The 23,127-nt window shown below is 45.9% G+C and overlaps 2 protein-coding genes across 2 annotated transcripts; one reads left to right on the top strand and one right to left on the bottom strand.

Moving 5' to 3' along the window:
* Positions 1 to 1,187: 1,187 nt before the first annotated feature.
* On the bottom strand, positions 1,188 to 13,002 carry UBFD1 (ubiquitin family domain containing 1). Its single transcript, XM_052772937.1, has 7 exons — positions 12,852 to 13,002; positions 12,346 to 12,612; positions 12,044 to 12,252; positions 10,780 to 10,845; positions 10,466 to 10,571; positions 7,275 to 7,357; positions 1,188 to 6,018 (listed from the first exon to the last, which is right to left on the bottom strand). The coding sequence occupies exons 1-7, from the start codon at positions 12,880 to 12,882 to the stop codon at positions 5,908 to 5,910; spliced, it is 873 nt and encodes a 290-aa protein (XP_052628897.1). The 5' UTR covers positions 12,883 to 13,002; the 3' UTR covers positions 1,188 to 5,907.
* A 192-nt stretch (positions 13,003 to 13,194) lies between these two features.
* EARS2 (glutamyl-tRNA synthetase 2, mitochondrial) lies at positions 13,195 to 23,047 on the top strand. Its single transcript, XM_052773273.1, has 9 exons — positions 13,195 to 13,364; positions 13,871 to 14,026; positions 15,604 to 15,793; positions 16,083 to 16,555; positions 18,005 to 18,113; positions 18,659 to 18,812; positions 20,058 to 20,188; positions 21,543 to 21,678; positions 22,277 to 23,047. Exons 1-9 carry the CDS (start codon positions 13,271 to 13,273, stop codon positions 22,358 to 22,360), a joined length of 1,527 nt encoding a protein of 508 aa, XP_052629233.1. The 5' UTR covers positions 13,195 to 13,270; the 3' UTR covers positions 22,361 to 23,047.
* Positions 23,048 to 23,127: the final 80 nt, after the last annotated feature.

Here is a 23,127-nt window from a genome sequence, read left to right as displayed (position 1 = left end):
ATGAGAAATAAAACCAAATCTTAAAACACCTTCCCCCCACCCCTCCCTTCTTCCCAGGCACAGCTTCACTCCCAAATTCTCTACCTCCTCCCCTCCAGCGGTGCAGGGGGACGGGGAATGGGGGTTACGATCAGTTCATCGCACATTGCCTCTGCCGCTCCCTCCTCCTCGGGCAGGACTCCTCATACTCTTCCCCTGCTCCAGCATAGGGTCCCTCCCACAGGAGACAGTCCTCCACAAACTTCTCCAACGTGGGTCCTTCCCACGGGCTGCAGTTCTTCACTAACTGCTCCAGCATGGGTCCCTTCCCCAGGCTGCAGTCCTTCAGGCACACACTGCTCCAGCACAGGTCCCCCTCAGGATCACAAGTCCTGCCAGCAAACCTGCTCCAGTGTGGGCTCCTCTCTCCACAGATCTGCAGGTCCTGCCAGGAGCCTGCTCCAGTGCAGGCTTCCCACGGGGTCACAGCCTCCTTTGGGCATCCACCTGCTCCGGCGTGGGGTCCTCCCTGGGCTGCAAGGGGACAGCCTGCCTCACTATAGTCTTCCCCACGGGCTGCAGGGGAATCTCTGCTCTGGCGCCTGGAGCACCGCCTCCCCCTCCTTCTTGACTGACCTTGGGGTCTGCAGAGTTGTTTCTCTTACATGTTCTCACTCCTCTCTCCAGCTGCAGTTTCTGTGCCGCAGCAACTTTTTTCCCCTTCTTAAAAACATTACCCCAGAGGCACTACCACCATCGCTGATGGGCTCGGCCTTGACCAGCAGCGGGTCCGTCTTGGAGCCGGCTGGCCCTGGCTCTGTCAGACATTGGGGAAGCTTCTAGCAGCTTCTCACAGGAGCCACCCCTGTAGCCCCCCCAGTACCAAAACCTTGCCACGCAAACCCAGTACAAACAAAATTAAGCCCTGGTTGTGGACAGGGAGCTAGAGAATTGTCCTGTAATTCACAGCCTTTTTGTACGAAGTAGGATACGGCAGCAGTACTCCCAAATCCCCACCCTGGGAGAAAGGCGCCGACGGTGTCAGAGGTGACAACGAGCACAGGTTCCCATGGATTTCTGCCTGCATCCATCTTTCTACAAAGAAACTAACTACAAACCGTTTGCCAACAAACCATTTCCCAACAGTCGTTCAGGCAGTAGGAAGTAGCTTAGTACATACAGAATGTTGAAACACTCAAACACAGAAATACTTAATTATCAAACTTTAATTCATAAGACTAATCTTACAGAATAAAACAATAGGATAACCAGTCAAGGTTACACTTAAAAAAATCCAGCAGTGCAAATCTAAGACTAAATATTTGTCATCTCCCCCTCCCCTGAAAGAGGCAATAGATTATTTAAAAATACCATAATACATGGTACTTACATATTCCATTTAAAATAAATCTGCAGTGGACACAAATATCTAAGACTTTTTTTAATATAAAACCAAAGAATGAATTGCTTAGAATATGGATAAGACATAGTGAACTTCCATGAGCCGCAGAAAGCGAATCCTTGGCTATAAGGTAAGACGGCCATATGTTTCATACAAGACTTGCTACAGCTCTCCTGGTCCCCCTCCTCCTCCCCCCCCAGCAATGAGGACATTAATTAACAAAACAAGAGCTAATGACCTAATCCTAACAGGTGGCAAAAGGCTGGATTACAAAACTTAAAACAGTTCCATTGGAAAAAACAAGTTACAGAGGAAGAAAAAGTAAACAGAAGGAGGAAAGTTTGGAAACAAATCTTGCTCCACTGGGTTGGCACAGGGAGCAACCGGAGCAGGGAGCGTGTGCTGCGCCTGTGCCCGCATAGCTGCATCACCAGCGGTTGTATAGGAACACCGTGACCAGGAAGGGGAGAGCACGGAACAGACCACCACAGTATGGCACCTCAACAGTGTCACTGCAAGTGAATTGTTTCTCTTTGGCCCTTAAAGTATGAAGAAGCAATAGATACTAACTGCATCAAGTATAAAATCTAGCAGGTTGTGTGCGTGTGTTACCAGTTATAACGTATTGCGTGTTAACAGCTTCTTACCTAGTTCTTTGAATTCAGACCACTTTTTCTCTTCCACCATCATAACATCCTTATTTTAGTTACACATTTCTCATCAAACAGTGTCATTAATGGAAATTGATGATTTACTTCAATCTTAAATTTGATATGAAAAACTTGCAAGTAATACAAGATTTTCATGCAAGATACTGTCTCCGTTCAAACCCAAACAAAGTTTAGTGATGTACTTTGGGGTTCCTAATGCAATACTAATCCAGGAACTGTACACTTGGGATGCACAGAGAAGGAAGGAATACTAAACTCAGGACAAGGAGAGAAGAAACCCACAGCACTGGGCATGGAGAAGGGACAGGGACGGCACGCAGGTGACCTGCAAGACGCAGTGCTATCGAACAGCGTATGGAGAGCTCAGGGGCTGCAGCAGGACTACTTCCTAGCAGGATGGCAGTGAGGAGATGCACGCTGCCTGGGCACTGGGAGCAGCTGCCAGCGCAGCATAGGAAACACCGGCTTTGTTCTGTGGAAACCCATGTTTGCATTACGGATGCTTTAATCCCCAATTAGTAAACCCAGCAAAGCACTCAATACAACTTCATAAGGAATCGCACCCCAAAAAGCTCATAGGGAATTACACATACAGAGAAAAGGGAACCAATCTCCATTGAACGGACATTGTTAAATTGCAATTTAACTGAAATAAACTTTTGCGCAAGAATCACCAGATGTTACCATAAACTTCCTACATAAGATTACAGGTTGGATCTCAAAACAATCTTTATGAGCCAACTCAAAATACTGATTATATTTGCACTTTACTCACAACGCCTGTGTCTTACTGAGGACTAATTGCCAAATTCCTCCACAGGACCATTTGTTACACTGAATCTGCCCGGGCGACAATGACAGATATCACAGAGTAAAATCCAAAGTCAAGAGAGAGGCTAGCAAATGGCTCCCCAGTTAGGCAAGCTGTGACACTATCCAGCTAAAGGGATGGTGTTCTCACAGATGTTAATGATCATTAGTTAATGTCAGTAATTGCCTTGGAAAAATCAGTATATACCAGAAGAAAAAGCTCCACATCATTCTGAAAGAGGAAGGACCTTAACAGCAGTGTTGAAATTAATATTCCAATTGAACTTAGCAACAGACCCCCAAGAAACCTACTATATTAAGCCAACAAACACCAATTAAAGCATTTTACATAAGTACCACTTTCCTGTATTTTAATTCAAACTTTGCACACAGAACAAAAAAGTAAAACAATTTCCGTTTTCAAATCAAATCCAACTTGAAAAGAAGCACCTAAATAGAATCACATTTTCTTAGTTTATAGTATTTTCTTCTCCATCTTTAAAACTGCTTTGTAACCAAGAGTTTTTATATTCAGTTTCTTTTGAGATGATTGATTGTACCTGGCACAGGATGCAGAGTAATCATGCCCTTGGGAAAGGAGCAGACAGGAATGTTAAATACAGCCCTGTACCCCATGCCCAAGGTGCCCTTCTTGCCTCGGCAGCGGCAGATCAGGTATCTGCCCTCCCTCAGCGCTAGCAGCAGAACGTACTCACCCGGGTCACTGCATCGAGCACAGAAGCCGCAGGAACTCTGGGGAGGAGCTGCAACTAAGACACATGCCCTCTCAAGGAGCAAGCAAACAGAAGAGTAGGAAAGGAAAATGGAATACAAACGAGTGCACAGACAGGTCCAAGCAAGTCAAGTAGCAAGTGGGAGCTGATAATCACAGAACCAACAAGATAACGAGCGCAAAGGTGACCCCAAGTGACAGAAAAAGCTAATGTCACCAATTTTCTTTATACTGTAGCATGTACACTTTCCACCAGGTACTGAATTTTAAATTTAAGCCTTAACACCAGGACTGGCAATTAGAAAATAAGAAGTGTGATAGCTGCATTTAATTTGTAATGTTATCTCCAAATAACTCATGCCAACTCCACTACCTGCACTTGCTTGCTCTGAGTGTTGGAAGGGGGCTGTTCCAGGGAGCTGACAACAGCACTGCCACAGGAAGAGCTCCTGTCTCAATGCATTTATGTCAAGACACACTGCTGGTGGCTTGTATACAGAAAGGAAATATCTCAAGCTACAAGAGTAACAAGCACATCACTAGTTTATATGTAAGGTATGAAACACCTTTAAAATCCGTATTGCATGAATGTTCTAACTGAAAATACAAACCAAAAGCTGCTTATGTTGCTATCAAGAGTCTACAGGTAAATACGTAATCTTAACACATACCATAAAGTGAACGCTTTTCCCAGTCTCTCAAATAAAATAAAATAAAAATAAAATAAATACTCATTTAGGAATTTGCACCTGCTGAGTTTCAACTGGGCTGTTTCAAGGAGAGTGAAAAATGGACATGGAATATATTAAGATCAGCTATTCCTCAAAGACTGCTTCTCCAGAGTTTCACAAAATGTTGAGCTACTTGCATTGAGCAATATCAAGCCTACAGCATTAAAAAAAGAACAGTGATCTGTTAGATGCAGGTTTAACACAGAGCAAGACTGATTCAGTCTGACTGCACAATACAATCTGTTAAGGGTGTGCACCTTTTCAGGACTGAAAGGTCCATTCAGAAAACCTGAGATAAATGGCACGTGAATTGCTGAGATGACACACAGAACGTCACAAACCAAAGGCGAGGAGCATTATTTCAGACAGGACGAGACGCAAGAACTGCCTGTAAACTTGAGCAAGAGAAAAGCTGAAAGGTGATTTAAATTTCAAAAGATCAGTTGCTGGATAGATATTCTAAATTTGGTAAGATTCACTGAATAAGATCACTATAAATTTTCAAATCCAGGTCACAAAAGACTACTGCAGTTATTTAGGACCCAAAACAGCATCCAAGCTTCTCTCTTCTCCGCTCCCCCAGCCCCCAAACAAGGCAGGAAGGTCTCTTTGGTTCACTCCCTTTGCGAGATCTGTGTTACTGCTTCACCCCGCTCATGCCTGACAGCATTATGCAGCGCACTCTAGAGCTTTCTTCAGTCAAACAGGTAAGTGTCATCACAACAGCTGCAAAATGATTCTGAACTGCAACATGCATGATCAAGAAAATGCTCCTAAAATGTAGCACCCCCGGGGCAGGAGGCAGAACAGGAGCAGAGAGGTATGCAGGTGGGAGGGGAACAACTAACATGGCATGAAAGGGGACAGTATGCAGCCCTGGGTCAGTCGCTATTACAAAACATCCACAGTGGTATTCATTTGCTCCAAACATGCTACACAGAGTACCAATCCAGAGCTTCTAGTACTGAAAAAAAGGCAAGAGAGAAAAAAAAAAAAACAAAACCAAAACAGGGCATCTTTGGGTTAAAAAAAAAAAAGTTTTGCTATCAAAGAGTCAAACCTGAAATAAAAAGGCCAGCAGAATATGGCTTACTAAACATCGATTTTGCATACTGTTTAAAGTTTATTTTTAAAAACTGTTTCTGAAATTCTCAGTCACAACCAAGTAACTAAATTAAGTCTAACGCTTGTAACTGAAAGATTATGAAAATATTTGTTTTTGTTCAAACCATGTAAAAAAGCCTCAATAATACATTGTAATATTTTTTAAACTAAATTGGAAGATCAACTCTCAGCAGATTTAAGTGTATTACACACAATATTTTGCAAATTAAGATTTATTGATTTCCATTGTATTTGCTTTAAATATGGTTGAAGCTGACTGCAGAAAAGGGATGGTGAAATTTTTAAGTTAAAAGTAAACTAATGGTGAAAGAACATCACCTCTGGCTTCCATCAATGCCTCGTTTATCATATTTTATTTATAAGTTCCAGGACTATCACATCCAGGGATGTTGGAGGCCTCTCCCAGCAGTGTCCTTAGTTTTGTGTCATTTTCCTGTGCCAGAGGTGAGCGTGCTTTCAAAAATACTGCCACTTTCCCAGCACCGTGTCTTTGATTGCATCAACATATTGAGTTGGTACCCAATAGACCCAGTAGTAAGATGCTTCTGTTGGGCCCAGCTGAAATGCCTGCAAAGTTAAAAATGACAACATTTACAAATGGGAAACAGAACAGCTTATACCAGTGGACAGATACAGCTTACACAATACAAAATCAGACAAGTCTGTTATATCTACTGCCTCCTTCAAACACCTGGTGCACGCTACAGTTATTTGGTAAGCATTCCTCAGAGAAACAAGAACTGCGAAGTACCCATTAAAATGATGAGCTCTTTCATTTTACGATATCATAGCAGCAACAAAAACTCTTGGCCAGTTTCAAGAACATGAGAAATTACTCTGGAAGACAGAATCTGAAGCATAACTCAAAGTCTCTAAAGAAATGACCAGAATGCACAGAGTTGAGAAGCCAAACAGGAACTAAGGAAGACAATGACCATGTTTTCATAGTTGTAAAATTTCACAGTATTTTATATTTAGACATAATGTCCTATTCTCAACTTATGTCAGCATACATAGGAAGAGGAGCACCATGGCATGCCAATAACCTCTATCCTTGCTTTACGATAAAAGTTTATTGTAGCATATTCCGAAGAGGACATTTTCTTACATGGGTGATCAAAAATCAAGTATTTGGATAAAGACTAGATCAGCGCCCTCCTGCAGACAATAATTTTAAGGTATAACATTTCCCTTTTCTTCCCCTAAAGAAGGAAACAGACTTACCTAAGGAGCTTACTTCATCATTAAAAGTTAGTTACTGTACTTTGGAAAGCAAGACCTCAAAAAACCCCATAGATTAAAAGAAACAGCCAAAAATTCAGTAGAATTAGTAGAGCTCTCTTCTTCAATGTGTTACCTTTCTAGACCTGATACCAGTTTTTCAGAAAATTACATATGGGAAAAAAATATTACAGCATCAAATCACATTTTTTTTTTTTTTTTAACCTCCAGCAAGGCCTGTTGTCTATATAAATACAACAGAAACCAGAAATCAACCTAGATATAGGAAAATATCACTAACGTTAAGAAATCATGAGCTATATGGAGTATTTTTACTGTTTTAACATTGTTACAAGACAGAAGATATGAAATAATGCTTAAGCACTTAACGTTTGTGTGAAACCAGCCCAGATTTCCACAAAGTGGCAGATACTCAATATGCCACTCAAAATATTTACAGAATGTCCACATTCCCACCTTCCACAACACATGAGGCTGGTATTACTATCCGTCTCCAGCTTGCTCCATTTTAAAAGCCTTACTTCTGTGTATTTGCATGAAGTAATTAGACTGGATGTTATTAAAATAGAGACATTACTTACCATCATGTGATAATCCTCATGTCCTTCAATAGGTTCACTCACCACATTTTTAATGGACCCCATGGGTAACTTTTCTGTTCTCTCTACATTAAAATTGATCAAAGTATTATTTGTCATATATGAGGAAGCAGTATTTCATATTAATTTCAAATACCACCTCCATTACTTCCAAAAAAGCTCCTCATGTCAGCAGTCTCCTCTTTGGGTGAACTTTGGATACCTGCTGCTGAGAAGCCAGTCTTCCACATTACCACATACCCCACAGCTGGCATGCTAATAATTTAAAGGAGTCCAAAACCATATCACACAGTTCCTCGCGTTTTATGTCTCTGCATCACATTAAGTACTTCAGTGTACCTGATTCAGGCCTGAATTGAGTGATGGGAAAACCCGGCTTTTATTTAATGTTTCCCCCTAAGGAACTCAACTCAGACCAGCAGGATTACTTGCCATAGTGAAAGCTGGTCCAGGTGTAAGAATATGCAGGACTGACTACCACGGATTATACTAAGCTCTACAGAAATGACAAGGCTGAAAAAGCTGAATGAAGATAGGCTAACTAACTCTTTGAAAGCCTAGTCCTGGTTTTACCCAGAGGCAGTGTTCAACTGTTACTATAAAAGCACAGGGAAGGAAATATTAATGAGTAAATAGGGAAAGAAACAAAAAGAGAAACTGAAAAAAAAAAAAGGTAACTACAATTACACAAGAGTAATGTCAGCCAGCGGCAACCAACAAGAACAACAAAGTATATAGTTCATGGCAGACTTTATCTGTCTCAGTTCTGTCCTCACTTCTTTCTGAAGACTTAACTCCAAGATCCTTCCTTTCAGTTCCAGCTTTCAGTGGCAGCCTAAAATTATCTTCTTGGATATCAGACAGAGAAAGCCATAAACACTCTACAAAGGAGAAACTGAACTACAAGTTCCTTAGATATATCTAACTAATTTGTGTGATCCAAAAAAAAAGCACCTACCTAAAAAAGGCGCACAGGCAGATAAAATTAGTGATGTAAAGTCAAATAATCTCTACCTCAGTGCTGTAACTAAGCTGACTCCGAAATACCCCAGACTCGCAACGTTCATCCATTGAGTAAAATCCTACTTTGCACTTGTTTAGCATCCCGCAAATCAATTACTCTTCACATTATCTCAGCAACAGACAAATCCGTATTATCAGTGCCTCTACGACAATAACACAGAGCAACTGAGCAACATCTACCTATACCAAACCTTAGACTACAAAAACATAGTGATCAAAAGTGATCTATGAAGCACAGGGAGGCTGCATGGGGGAACAGTCAGTCTCAACTTTCCAGGACTAGCAAGTGAAAAACTGTGTTAACACCCAGTCGGTTTTATTCTGGCCCTTACATGCTGGCATCTACCATGAATTTCTCAGAGCAGGAAGGAGTTTTTCCCAACAACAGCAAGCAATTACAACCATTCCCTAGAGGAAGCAAGCTGCTGCTAATTTTGGGAAGTAGGGAAACAGGTTACATGAAAGACACGATGACTACAAGAAGAATCAAGTGTCACAGCTTAAGAAATACTAAACTTGGAACTCATCTAGAAGGTGAAGGAAGAAGATTAATTACCCAAATACTAAGCAAGTATTTACAACACATTATCAGTAACAAAAAGTTCTGCCTGCCCAACCTATAGATGAAAAAAATCCCCAATGTCTCGCTCCATCACTTAGCCCAGGAGAAAAATCACTGCAACTGGTACCAAGGGAGGTTTTAAGCCAAATAAAACTTCACAGTCAAGTCTGTCCTACAGAGGAAAGGTCAAAAACTTCAGAGATTTCTGCTTACTTTGGAAATAATGTAGCAGCTGGAGGTGCCTTCCAAAGCTAATATTACCATCCAATTAGGTTACTTTACTGGGACAGTGAGCAAGCACTTCTATTCCTCTTGCTCATCACTATAATATTGCCGAATCCTGGCCAAACTAAAGGAGCACAGCTTCCTTTGGAGGCAGGGGGTTATCTGAGATATCCTCAGCAATGCACGTTATCACCACAGCACTTTCAGCTCCTCCTGGCACCACTCAGGATGGTAAACTGATTCCTCTGCACAGCAACACATGCCATAGTTTCTGCAGTTGTACATCACTGAAACAAGACACCCAACTAAATTTGGTTGGAAGGACAGATAATGACAGAGATGCCAGCACTGCTAGTTTTAATGCTGGTCCTAAGATTCCCTTCCAAGTCTGAGCCAAATCATTGGGTCTCAATATGATGCTGGCATCAAACCAATGTTTATGAAGTGCTTTTGAGATATGCTAGAAATGTCAAATATTGTAATTTACATTTGGAGCTATGAATAGCACACTGGAACATTAGTCTACTGGCACCACTGAACTCAAGTGTCCTGGTTTCAGCTGGCACCATGGAACTCAAGTGTCCTGGTTTCAGCTAGGATAGAGTTAATTGTCTTCCTAGTAGCTGGTACAGTGCTATGTTTTGAGTTCAGTATGAGAAGAATGTTGATAACACTGACGTTTTCAGTTGTTGCTAAGTAATGTTTAGTCTAAAGTCAAGGATTTTTCAACTTCTCAAGCCCAGCCAGCAAGAAAGCTGGAGGGGCACAAGAAGCTGGCACAGGACACAGCCAGGGCAGCTGACCCAAACTGGCCAACGGGGTATTCCATACCATGGGATGTCCCATCTAGTGTATAAACTGTGGGGAGTGGGGGCAGGGGAATCGCCGCTCGGGGACTAACGGGGTGTCGATCGGCAGGTGGTGAGCAATTGCACTTTGCATCATTTGTATATTCCAATCCTTTTATCATTACTGCTGTAATTTTATTAGTGTTATCATTATTAGTTTCTTCTTTTCTGTTCTATTAAACCATTCTTATCTCAACCCACGAGTTTCACTACTTTTCCCAATTTTCTCCTCCATCCCACTGGGTGGGGGAGTGAGTGAGCGGCTGCATGTTGCTTAGCTGCTGGCTGGGGTTAAACTCAAGAACAGAAGTAAAATATCAAGTAATATTCAATGATCTGGGAGAATGGCATTTGAGAAGAGGAAGCAAAATTTAGTTTTGAAGTTTTACAATACCAACGTTAAACACGTACCAACCTAAACTCAATTGAGTCAGACCCGAAGCTATTTCTAGGTCACACAATTCCCTTACAGCCCAAATATCAATTATTCATCTCAAAGTTTTAGAGTTGCTCACCTTTTGTACCAATCCATAGCTGGTCTTGCTCAAGTTTAAAGGTCAATCTTACTTTCCCCCCTGACTTGTTGTACATGCCAGATAATGGCACTGTTGGCAGGCGCTCCTACAAAGAGGCAACATAGTAAGTCACGGTGAAGGACTTTAACAGGAAAAGCTATAACCTCTTAACTTTTTAAGCATAAGGATGATCCATCTTTCCAGTTTTCTGCTAAGATGGCAAAGAACAACTGAAGCAGCAAAGAAAGGTCTCAAACCACAAAAAAGTCCCTCTCTTCTGATTATGACAATGTCTCAGGTTCTTATTTACTTACCTGAACACCTTTAACAGAAGGCATCACATCATCAGGTTTTCCTTTATCCAATACTTTTCTGTGTTGCTACAATATAAAACCAGAAATTAGAATTTACAGAAACACAACAGAGCTTTTCAATTTACTTCCAGCTGCACCCTTGATATCCCGATAGCACTAAGAGACAGTTAAGGACTATTCACAGTCATTTATCACACAGGAAACGGTTAATTTTCAAAGTTAACCGAGCACTTTCTATGATAGTTTAAAGAAATTATATAAATGAATAAAACCCCAATATAATGCAAAGGGTAACATCCCTTCTAGAATATAGATAAATATATATCTATAAAAAATTAAAAAGTCCCGAGTCCCACTTTACTATCGTACATGCTGAATCACATAGTTGGCATTTGGCAAGACAGTTTTAACAGTCAAGTGTTATATCCAGTGAATGGCAGAAAACCCTCCACATCTGACAGTGCAACATACCGCAACACAGCAACAAACCAGAAGAGATTAGAGCAGTAGTAACTAAGAAAACCATGCTCACAGCTTGTAAGTCGCTGAGTACCTTTAAACAATGATGGAACTTACAGTGAACGTGAACTATGATAAATTATAGAAAAACAAAAGCATGTTTCATAAAGGTTGCAGTTCAATGATGCACTATTTAATTTTTAATCAAATTTATTTTGAGGAAGGTACGGGGCCGGTAATACCTTGAGCTGAAAATCCTTTATCTGCCCCACAACACTGCAGCACCGCCACCAAACCAAGCCTCACTGCACTGTACTTCACTCCCTGTTCGGAGGCAGCACTTCAAGATGTGCGAGGAGTATTCAACATCCATGTTCCCTTCAATGCTGGGACAGCTGAAGGAACTGCTCTCTTGGTGTTTGTTTTAAAGGCAGTTTTTGGAGATCAAATTCTTTTATGCCAACAGAAATTAGTTAGTTTTTAGATATAATTAATTTAGACTGCGTTTCAGCTAACAACCACAAAATATTCCTATTATTTACCATTTCTTGTCTGAAATGCTAGGCCATACCTAGCACCAGCACAAGCGGTGTCTTGCAAAGCCCCAGCCTCTGCTAGGCTAAACGTTTTTCTGCTGCTAGAACTCCTCTGCACAGAGCCCTTCTTCTATCGCTTAGCTGTGAGAAAAGAAACCCCAGCCTGCTTTGAGGAGGAACAGGACCCAAAAGTGACTGCAGAGCATTACACGAGAACCGCGTAAATCCTACAGCTCCCCCACACCAGGAATTATCAAAACACCAATAACCTTTTGTCTGCAAAGCGGCTCCTTTTTATTTTCTTCAGCTTTGACCTCCTGCTGAGCAGCTTCTTTGGGTGTATTTACTGCTAAAACATCATTGATAGTAGAGCCAACAACCATTATTTTCGCTCCGTTTGTTACTTTGATTTCCCGCAACGTTTTCTCTTCCGGTAGCAGTCCCTTGAACATAACTTTCTGCATAGCAGGTGGAAGGCCTAAGAGGCAAGAATAACGATTACCAAACCGCCCGACAGCGGCGAGAGGAGGCGCGGGCTGAGGCGGGGGAGGCGGCGGCGGCCCCGACAGACCTGTGAGCGAGTGGATCTTCTGCTTCAGCTCGGCCCCCGTGCTGTCCAGGCAAAACTTCACGTCGTACTTGTTCTTGTTCCAGATAACCTTCAGCTCCACCAGCTCCTTCCCGCTCTCCGCGTCGCCGCCGTTGCTGACCGACGCCTGCGGGGGATCCCGGCGCTCCTCGCCCTCCGGAGACCTCCCCGCCGCCGGCGAGCCGGCCTCTCCGCCGCAGCCCAGCGGCAGCTCCTGCGCCTCCGCCTCCATGCCCGGCTCCTCGGCACCTGGAGGCGAGCGGACACTAAGAGCCCGGCCAGCGGGGGAACCTGCCCCGGCCCGCCCCGGCCCTGCCCGCCCCGGCTCTCCAGCCCCGGAGCGCCGCCCGGCGCCGCACCGCCCGCAGACTGCCCGCGGCCGGCTCCCCGCTCCCCGCACCGGCGCCTCCCCTCGCCTCGCTCCGCCCCGCCGCCCGCCGCCTCGCCTCGCCTCGCCTCGCCCCGCCGCCGGGACCGCGGGCTCCTACCATCGGCAGCGGCGGAGGCGGCGGCGGCCATGATGATTGTGTACAATCTGCCGCGGGGCACGCCGGGAAACGCCCGCCGCCGCCTGCTGCTGGGCCGCGCCGGCTCCCGTAGCCCGCCCCGGTGGGCGGTGCGGGACCCGCAGGCCGCGCCCCCGGGCCCACGGCCGCGCCGCCCGGGGACGCGGGCAGCGGCGGGCAGGGGCGTTCCGTCTCTCCACCCAGCCGCCCCCGGGGGCCGCCCGGCCCTGCCCCGTCCCGTCCCTCACCCGCCGCTGCCGGCGCCTCACGGCAGCAGGAGGAGGGTGGCGGCGCCTTTACGGGGCGCCCCGCCCCTCCGCCCGGGCCGCTGCGGGCCAGGGGATTGGCTGGGCGCTCCCGGGCGGAAGCAGCGCCCGCGGCCACGTGGGCGGCGCGGAGGGATGGCGCGAGCGCTGCGGGCGCTGAGGGGCGCGGCGGGGCCGGAGCGGGGCCCGGAGCCGGTGCCGCGGGTGCGGTTCGGGCCCAGCCCCACAGGTAACCCCCGGCCCCTCGCCAGGCCCGCCCCTCGCCCCACCCCCCACCCCCCCCGGGGTGGGGGCGGCGCTTTGGGTTGGAAAATGTGAATTCAGACACTTGAGGAGCGTGTGCTGGGGGCAGGGCCGGGCGCTCCGCGGTACCTGCTGGCTCTGTGGGGTTCGCCCCGTCGCTGTGGAAATAAAGGAGAGCCCGAAACGGGCGCGGGAAGGCGGGGGGGGGAGCCTCGGGGAAAGGCCCCGGTAGCGGTGTTTCCTTCCGAGCGTGTGCCAGTGATTTCCAGGTGACTTCAGGGAATCCGTTCTTGGAAGGCCATCACCAGTAACTGGGTTCCACAGCAAGGGCCCCCAGAGTGTCTCTGTGCAGCACGCCTGCCCCCCCCCCCCCCCGTTAGGGTTTGATACCGTTTTCCGTTTCAGGTGGCATTGCCCTTCCAGCTCTTGTATAAAAATCTCTTTATTGGGCCTTAATTCTTGCCATCTCCTCTGATTTCCCTGTGGTAACAGGTTTTCTGCATCTGGGTGGCCTTCGGACTGCTTTGTACAATTACATTTTTGCCAAAAAGCACCAAGGGACCTTTATTTTGAGAGTGGAGGATACAGATCAAAATCGAGTGGTGCCTGGAGCTGCAGAAGGGATAGAAGATATGCTGGATTGGGCAGGTATTTACAGACACCTTTCATTCTTTACTTACTGAAAGATTCTCTCCTTTTTAGGGACTAACAGTACCCAAATTGAGAGTATTTTGCCTGATAGTGAGCTGTGCAGCGTTTCTGGTGATGAATTAGCTGAAATGTAGTTATTTCTACAGCTGGGCGTCAGGAAAGTCCTACTGGAAGTATGTTTCATAGCAGAAGTAAATAGTTAGGCTTGGTTTCTTTTGGCTGTGTTGTCTGACACACAGAAAGATCCAAATCTGTGGAAGAGGCCCAATGTGCAGTTGTAACAAAGGCTGTGCATGAGAGACATGATGGAAAGGTCAGAAGTTGGACCTCACAGACCGCACTGTAAATTTATAGATTGTTTGTATAAAGAGTATTTGCTAAAGGGGATCTGGAGGTGTCGGTTTTCATTTTGAATCCTCTGCATCCTTCTGAGCTTAAGAACTAGAAGTGAGAGTGATTTTAGAATACAGAATTGTGATAAACTTAGAGCCAGATCCCACAGGTGCTGCTGTTAATGGGTAGGTAAGCTTGAAGGGGCTAGGACTTTGCTGTTGAGTAATAAATTTGGAATAGGTAAAATAATTGGCGAAGATCTCAACTGTATTTCTGTGGTATGAGTGTCCTTTACTATAAAAAGGGTGGATGCTACTTCGTATGTGTACGCCTGACTGCATTTTGCTCTAGGTAATGTATCAGAGCTGCTCAACTGACGTGGTTTAACCCCAGCCGGTAACTAAGCACCACGCAGCCGCTCGCTAACTTACCCCCCCCCCCAGTGGGATGGGAGAGAGAATCGGGGAACAAAAAGGTAAAACTCATGGGTTGAGATAAGAACAGTTTAATAGAACAGAAAGGAAGAAACTAATAATGATAATAACAACAATAATAAAATGACAACACTAATAAAAGAATTGGAATATACAAAACAAGTGATGCACAATGCAATTGCTCACCACCCGCTGACTGATGCCTAGTAAGTTCCCGAGCAGCGATCCGCCCCACCTTGGCCAACTCCCCCCAGTTTATATACTGGGCATGATGCCATATGCTATGGAATATCCCTTTGGCCAGTTTGGGTCAGCTGTCCCGGCTGTGTCCCCTCCCAACTTCTTGTGCCTCTCCAGCCTTCTTGCTGGCTGGGCATGAGAAGCTGAAAAATCCTTGACTTAGTCTAAACACTACTCAGCAACAACTGAAAACATCAGTGTGTTACCAACATTCTTCTCATACTGAACCCAAAACAGCACTATACCAGCTACTAGGAAGACAATTAACTCTATCCCAGCTGAAACCAGGACATCAACTATTTACTAGGTTTTGGTGTTTGTTTCTGCTTGTTGCTTCACATGCAGTACTCTAAATTCTGAAGATGTTGGCTGCTGTTTATCTTCTGAGTCCAGGGGAATCTGACTCCTGCACTAGACAGATGCCATTAGCTGGCTGCCCTGGAGCAGAAACCACCTTTGGATGCTCTCTAGAACCTTGCTATTTCGTCTTCATTCAGTGTGCTCCGATGGTAGGTTTTGCTCTGCCTTTTTACGGGCTTTTTATGTCCCGTCATACTGGTATTTCAGGTATTCCCCCTGATGAGAGTCCTCGCCGCGGTGGTTCCTTTGGACCCTACCAGCAGTCACACAGACTCGACCTTTACAGGAGAGCCAGTGATGTGCTTTTGGAGAGAGGCGCGGCGTACCGCTGCTTTTGTACCCCTCAGCGCCTGGAACTGCTGAAGAAGGAGGCTTTGCGGAGCCAGCAGACCCCGCGGTAGGGATTCCTTGTCCCCTGGGTGGTTCCCTCTGTGCTGCACACTTGCAAAAACTTACGACAACGTGTGCGGCAATAGGATTGTAGTCTCACTGCCCATAGAGAGAGAAGCTGGCGCAACCCTTGGAGGCTTAGGGGAGTGAGCTTCAGAGATGAGATCGTTTGACTGGACACGTAGTGGGCAGGTTACAGCTAAAATTCAGGGATCAGTTTAGAGTTTTGGGAATGTAAAAATGGCCGATGGGGTTGGCCTGTGTTGAACTGAGACCTTCGTTCTCCTTTCTCAAAGATACGACAACCGGTGTCGGCACCTGACGCCCACAGAAGTGGCTGAGAAGCTGTCACAGGGCCTTGACTGGGTAGTCCGCTTCCGTCTGGAGAAGGGGGTGGAACCCTTTCGGGACCTGGTCTACGGCTGGAACAAACACGAAGTGGCTGATGTGGAAGGCGACCCGGTGATTCTCAAGGGGGATGGCTTCCCCACTTACCACCTGGCAAATGTGGTGGATGACCATTACATGGGCATCAGCCACGTTCTGCGCGGAACTGAGTGGCTGACTTCAACATCCAAGCACCTCCTTCTCTACAAAGCCTTTGGCTGGGATCCCCCTCAGTTTGGTCACCTCCCACTGCTTCTGAACAAAGATGGTGGCAAGCTGTCAAAAAGGCAGGGGGACATCTTTCTGGAGCGCTTTGCTCGGGACGGCTACTTGCCAGAGGCCCTCCTGGACATCATTACCAACTGTGGCTCTGGATTCACAGGTAATGAGAACAGGCTCGGTACTTGCTAGGACATTTCTTGATGCTGACTTTGGGGAACGGGTTAGGTTTCTTTCAATAGCCAAGAAATTTGACAGTGTTTGAAGGGGTCAGGAGACGGGTGTCAGATGACCAGTCTGTCGCTGAAATGCCACCAGGGCTTCTGCAGAGCTCCTGTGAAGGACTGGGTGGTGTGCTGGAATGGTGGGAATCTTTCTGCCTCTGTGCAGCTGTTGTCATGGTTTAACCCCAGCCAGCAACTAAGCACCACGCAGCCGCTCACTCACTCCCCCCCAACCCAGTGGGATGGGGGAAAGAATTGGGAAAAACAAAAAGTAAAACTCGTGGGTTGAGATAAGAAGAGTTTAATAGAACAGAGAAGAAGAAACTAATAATGATAATAAAAACAATAATAAAATGACAATAATAATAATAATAAAAGGATTGGAGTATACAAAAGTGATGCACAATGCAATTGCTCACCACCCGCTGACTGATGCCCAGTTAGTTCCCGAGCAGTGATCCCCCCCCCAGCCCCACTCCCCCCAGTTTATATACTGGGCATGATGCCATATGCTATGGAATATCCCTTTGGCCAGTTTGGGTCAGCTGTCTCGGCTGTGTCCCCTCCCAACTTCTTGTGCCCCTCCAGCCTTCTTGCTGGCTGGGCATGAGAAGCTGAAAAATCCTTGGCTTTAGACTAAACACTACTCAGCAACAACTGAAAACATCAGTGTGTTATCAACATTCTTCTCATACTGAACCCAAAACATAGCACTATACCAGCTACTAGGAAGACAATTAACTCTATCCCAGCTGAAACCAGGACAGCAGCCATTTAAATTGAGTCTGATGCTTAATGGGTTCCCAATTGGGACAACATTCATCTCAAGCTGAAGAAACTGTCTGTGAACTCTTGGGAAAATGTGTTTTCTATGGTTAATAGTTGCAGTGTCATGTATTACACCTGTCACACTTCTCGTTTAACCTGAAAGACCATGAGAAGTTGAGTCAATGTCTCCTTCTGTTGCTCTTGCTGTGTGAGGATCACAAATTAACTTGTGTTTAAGGAACTCTGCTTGGGAATGAAACATTTCTTGGCCAGTGGAGCCTCCTGGCTGAGTGTTGCTTCTTTTTGGCTGACTGATGCAAGGGGTGTTCCACTGAAGAGCCAAGCAGAACATCCCAGTTTCCAGTTCCTCGCCAGTAGTTAGCAGAGCCGGCTCTTAGGGAGAGGGGCAGCTTTCCCTCCGTGCCTGCTACAAGTTGCCTCCTGTTTGTCTGGGTACATCCCTGTTAGCACTGCGAAAAGTGGCTCTCCTGCGCCACTTCTTCCTTGGGTGTACTGCTGCTGCCCCAGCCCTGCAGCTGAGGCTTGCAATGAAAAGCAGTGATGCTAGTTCTCTGCGGGAGAGTGGGTGCATATCATTCCCTTGTTGGGTTATTTTGCAGAGAAACAGATGGGGAGGACTTTGGAGGAGCTGATCTCACAGTTTGAAATAGACAGAATTACAACCCATTCTGCCCTCCTGGATCTTGAAAAACTCCCAGAATTCAACAGGTATAAATATCAGTAGTAACTTTAAAACTTAATAATCTGTACGTCAGTGAGAATTTATTCCTAGCACTTGGCTTTGCCTGGAGATTTTGTTTATTGTTTCAAGCACGGTCCCAGCACAGCAGTTTTTTCGCTGCGCTACAGCAAAGTACGAGTTTCTGCTTACGCCATTCCTGCCTCCTCTCCCGTCCTGTGCTTGGACACTGGTGTTGGGCACACTGTAAAAACCTGGGCAGATGGTAGGTGTAGCTAGGAGGATGCAAGGCCCGCAGTTTAGATTCAGAATAACATCTAAAAAGAGGCAACACTTCCAGAAGGTACTTCTGTAAGTACACTCATATGCTATGGGGATGTTGTGCTGCTGAGAGTTACCACATCTTTTGTTCACTGTGGTGCATTAGTGATTAAGGCTTTGATGTAGGATGTCTGTCTGGAGTCTAATGTTGCTTTTCTAACAATTCTAGTTTTAATTGTTAAATATTGTGAGACTGGGCTGATGAAATCCAATCTAACCCAAAGCAGTCCAAAAGCAGTTTTCTTTGTTACAGGATTCACCTCACCCATCATATTGAGAATGAAGAGCTGCGACAGAAGCTAATTAGAGAGTTGCAGTTGCTGGTGGAGCATGTCTATGGGGATCAACAAGTGGATCAAGAGGTTCTAGAAAAGGAGTACGTGGAGCGAGTCCTCCTGCTGAGAAAAGTATGAGCAGTGATAGCATTGTGTCACCATTCTGGGGAGCTGAGGTTTTGTGGGATTCCTGGATGAAGACTCAGCTGAGTCCTGGGCACTGCTTTGATCTGAGCTCTGAAGCTCCATAGCCTGCAAATGGCAAATGGCTGTCACTGCCAGCTCAAGGGGTCGTGTACGTGCTGACTGCCGAAATCCGATGATATAGTTAGCTGACCTGTAGGAATGGGCATGGTGAATATCCTGGTGGTCTTTGCACAGTCATAAGCTCATCCATACTTTGCTGGGCCAGCAGAGAGCTCCCTCAGCAGAGGGAGGATGGATGTCTCCCTGCCATGGAAGCGAATCACAGGATTGTAGGACATTTCTTGGAAGACCTCTCTGGTTCCTGCTCAGAGCAGGACTGTCAGTAGTGCTGGATCAGGTCAGCTGTGGCTTTGTCTACATGAGTGGTGCCAACCCCCAAGCTGCACTTCTCCTCCCAGAGCCTAGGATGTGGCTGGCTTGTGGTGGGAAAGTCCAGCAGCCAGGGCCCCTCGTGCCAGGAGACTGCTCACCTCTAGCTTTTGCTGACTGGGCAGCATAAGGTGCTTCTGCTTTGCCGCTGCTCCATGCTTTGGAAGCAAAATCAAAGCAACCTCTTTGCAGAGGTAGATGAAGCTCTTGGTTAAACTAGTGGGGTTTGTGCATTGGGAGCCCTGGTCTCACGTAAGTGGCAGAGTGCCGGCTGTAAAGGGGACAGAAGATACTGTGGCTCTTCCCAGTGCCAGGAGGAGGGTGAGCCCAGCTGTTTCCCAGCCTGCCCCTGGGATGCTGCTGTAGTATCTGGGGGATTCCTTGTGAAGAATAAAGCCTTCTTTATAAGGGCAGGAAGAGATCTGACTGTTCCAGCGTGAAGGCTTCGCTGTGGCAGCGGGACAGTGTCTCATGTGACTTCCCACTGTCTGTTGAAAGGCGGCAGATGAATGTGGCGAGCCACTTCCCTGGGCTAACTCTGAGTCAGCCCGCACGTGGCTCTGCAGCACGGGTACAGCCACGGCCCTTTGGGCTGCTTCTGTGTCCCTGCTCACGCCAGGTGGTTATGGGTGTTAAAAACTCAGCCGCCTAAATGTCATCGATTAACCTTTCCTCTGAGCAGTATGGAGTACAAGGCGGTGTGTTTGGACCCTCTTTAACTGTTTGTGAAGTCCAGACAGGATGTGTTTGCTCCCCACCAGCTTAACCCTCAGCCTTGACAGCTTTGCTTCCTTTTTCCAGGGTCACATAAGCTTCCTGAAGAACCTGGTGTCATCTGATTATTCTTACTTATGGGTTAGGCCCTCGGTGTCCCGAGAGCAGCTCCAAACTATTTCTGCAGAAGTAGATGACATAGGAAAACTAGTCTTAGGGTAAGTGTCTCTTCCCAGCTCTGTACACAGTCACCTGCCCGCCCCAGAGCATCACTCTTGGCTGTTCTATTGATGTTGGACATGCTCATAGTTCTTATTTAATTTGCTCTACTTTGGAATGTGCTGTAGTTAATAACTGATGAGAAATTCTGTTTTTAATTGAAAGGCAGCTTGCCAGTGGGAAAGCTCGCATCAATGCTCTCAAGCAAGAATTGTCACGTCTGGATTTTGTAAGGCACCAAGCACAGCAGAGTTTGTGTGCCAGCATGGAGCTAATGAAGCTGTGGTGTTAGCTGGGTTTTCTTGTGCCACCTGATCTCCTGTGCTTTTTGTCTGCTGTAGCATCAAACTGGAGAAGTGCAAGGTGGTTTTGGTCAACGTGTATTCAGATTATGTAATGAGACTTCTGGGTCTCTGGACCCAGTTTGTGTCCAGCCGGAATCGCTGTCACTTCTGAAAAGCTCACCCCTGGGGGGCTTTTCCTGCTTCCATTTCTTTGTTTCTAGCTAGCAGTCTGCAGTTCTGTCTGCTCAGAAACATCGCTGGGATGGTAGACAGTCCTTCTGTACCAGGGAGTTTTGTGGTGTTTTGCCAACATGTTTCACTGCTGCCCCATGTCCCTCTGCTACTCCACGCCTTGCAGCTAGGCAGGGTGGTATGTCCATCGCCTTTCCCGTTCAGATCTCACATCTGGACTAAAATGAGCCCTGAAAACCAGTTTTGGGAGTAATTAAGGTGGCAGTATCTGCAATTTGAGCTACTATTTCCAGCTGTCTGTAAAGTTGGTTGCCCTCAGTCATTTGTCACAGCTGAGTGGTGACTGAATCCAAGTGATGGTAATTTAAATGTCAATACTCGCTATCCTGCAGGGATAATAGTACTGCTACCTACAGCTGAGTAGTATCAGCGATGGCTCCTGCATCTCTGAAAATCATATTATTAAAAAAGAAATCACAATTACTGCTTTTCCTGTGGTTTTCCATGTCGTTGGCATAATTTTGTGATTTAAACTTGATGCTTGCCTTTCTGAACAAACTCTGCTGTTGAAGTAGATTAAAGGTATGGTTTTGCAAATCAGAGTCTTCAGCAGCAGTATCGAGGTAAAGCAGTCCCACCTGCCAGCATAGGAGGGTACCTGTGTACGTGACCAACGCTGCAGTGAGCAGAGAGAGTGCCCTGGCACAGAGCAGGAGTGAAGGGCAGGGAAGTTTACCTTGAACCGCTGCCGTTGCCAGAAGATTTTTGCAAAACCAGTCTGAGGTTGCTGGCAGTCATTGAAGTCATTAGTCATTTTTGGGAAAGGATCCTGTGTTTTGTATGTCCCTAGACTGTAAGGACATCTTCTTTCCTAAAGGCTCATGACAAGGCAGGCAGCTGTTTTGACCATGGAGGAGTTGAACAAAGACCTGAGAAGCCTCCAGAAGCAAACCAAGGAGACTAAGTATAGCAGCGTGATGCAGCTTCTTCGCTTGGCTCTCAGTGGGCAGCAGGTAAAAAATAAAAATTCTGAGACTGGGACCTTCTCTTTTTTTTTTTTTCGGAACAGCTATCTTCTCTCTGATTACAAAGTACTGGTATTTGGACATCTTGCGAGAACTGACATCAGTTTCTATTATGAGTGAATGTACCGATATACAGCAATTCTGGAAGAAAGAGCTGTTGAAAGTTTCAGAAAGGCAGAAGTTGTCAAAGCATGAATATGCTGGTGCCAAATCTGAAGTTAGAAAAAGCTCTGGACCAGCTGTAGGGAGTGTTGGCAAGGTAGTAGGTTTTGGGCAAAAGTGGGATTTTATGTGCAATCTGCTTTTACAAAGTTCAAAACCAAGTTTTACAAAAGTTCTTCAGAGCCTAATCCTGGCTTACACCCTGGCATCAATCTTTCTGGGTCAGTTTGACCATTCTTAGCATTTCACTTCAGGAGAGAAAAATCCCAAACCCTTGTTTGGAGATTGCTAATAAAACCCCTACCCTTGGTCTAACAGCAATCTGATAGCTAATCACTCTGTCATTTCCGTCACGGTGATGCATAAACAAGTGCTGAAAAGTGTTAAGTTTCCATTTGTACAATGACTTCTTATGTGTTTTCAGCATGGACCAAGCGTTGCTGAGATGATGGTGACTTTGGGACCCAAAGAAGTGTGTGGACGAATACACAAAGCACTATCTAGCTAATACAAGACAGAAATGACACTGACAGCCAGCGCATGGACTCAGATGGTGTAGGCAGCACGTGTCATTGTCCTAGTCCTGTATTTTTTGATCTCAGTATGATGTATCTTTTATCAGATGAGCTAGGCTTTAGACCAGGCAGGTGTCACCATGATGTTTCCAGGTCTGTGTGTGTCTGCACTAAGCATAAGCCACTTCATCTGGGAGAGAAACCAAATACAGTTTTAGGTCCATCCTTCTGCTTTCATTTTGTGCAAATGGCCTGGTTTCCAGGTTGGGAGAAAGAGGCGTTTATCAGCGTTTAAATTCAGACCACGTGGACAGAAAGCAGTGCTATTTCTGATACCAGCATGGTTCCTCTCAGGCAATTGGTCTCTTTTTGGAGAGGGCCTCACAATCAGGGTACCTACACCTACAACTACAGAGGTCCCCAACAAATAGCACAGGAAGGGTATTTTTATATATATAAATATATATATAATATATTATGTATACTATAGCTGCTGCCCTCTTAGCTGCCCTGGTGTCCTGCCAGGCTGAGTGAGCTGCTCAGAGAGAGGGACTCCCCTCCCTGTGTACTGTGTCATGCATGTGGTTCTGCTAAAAATATCCCTGACCAGGAGATTGGGATGTTTTTTCCTCTTTTGGATGGTGACCTTTTAATTATTAAATTAATACAGTGACTTTTGATTCCGTTCTCTCCAATGTGTGCTTGCTTTGCACGCCAGCAAGGGGAGGAGCAGTCGGAAGTGGGGGGGGGGTATGTTTTA

The sequence above is a fragment of the Harpia harpyja genome, chromosome 21, assembly GCF_026419915.1.
Source record: "Harpia harpyja isolate bHarHar1 chromosome 21, bHarHar1 primary haplotype, whole genome shotgun sequence".
NCBI lineage: Eukaryota > Metazoa > Chordata > Aves > Accipitriformes > Accipitridae > Harpia > Harpia harpyja.
Note: the sequence above shows the minus strand (reverse complement) of the source record. Positions and strands in the feature narration are given on the sequence as shown.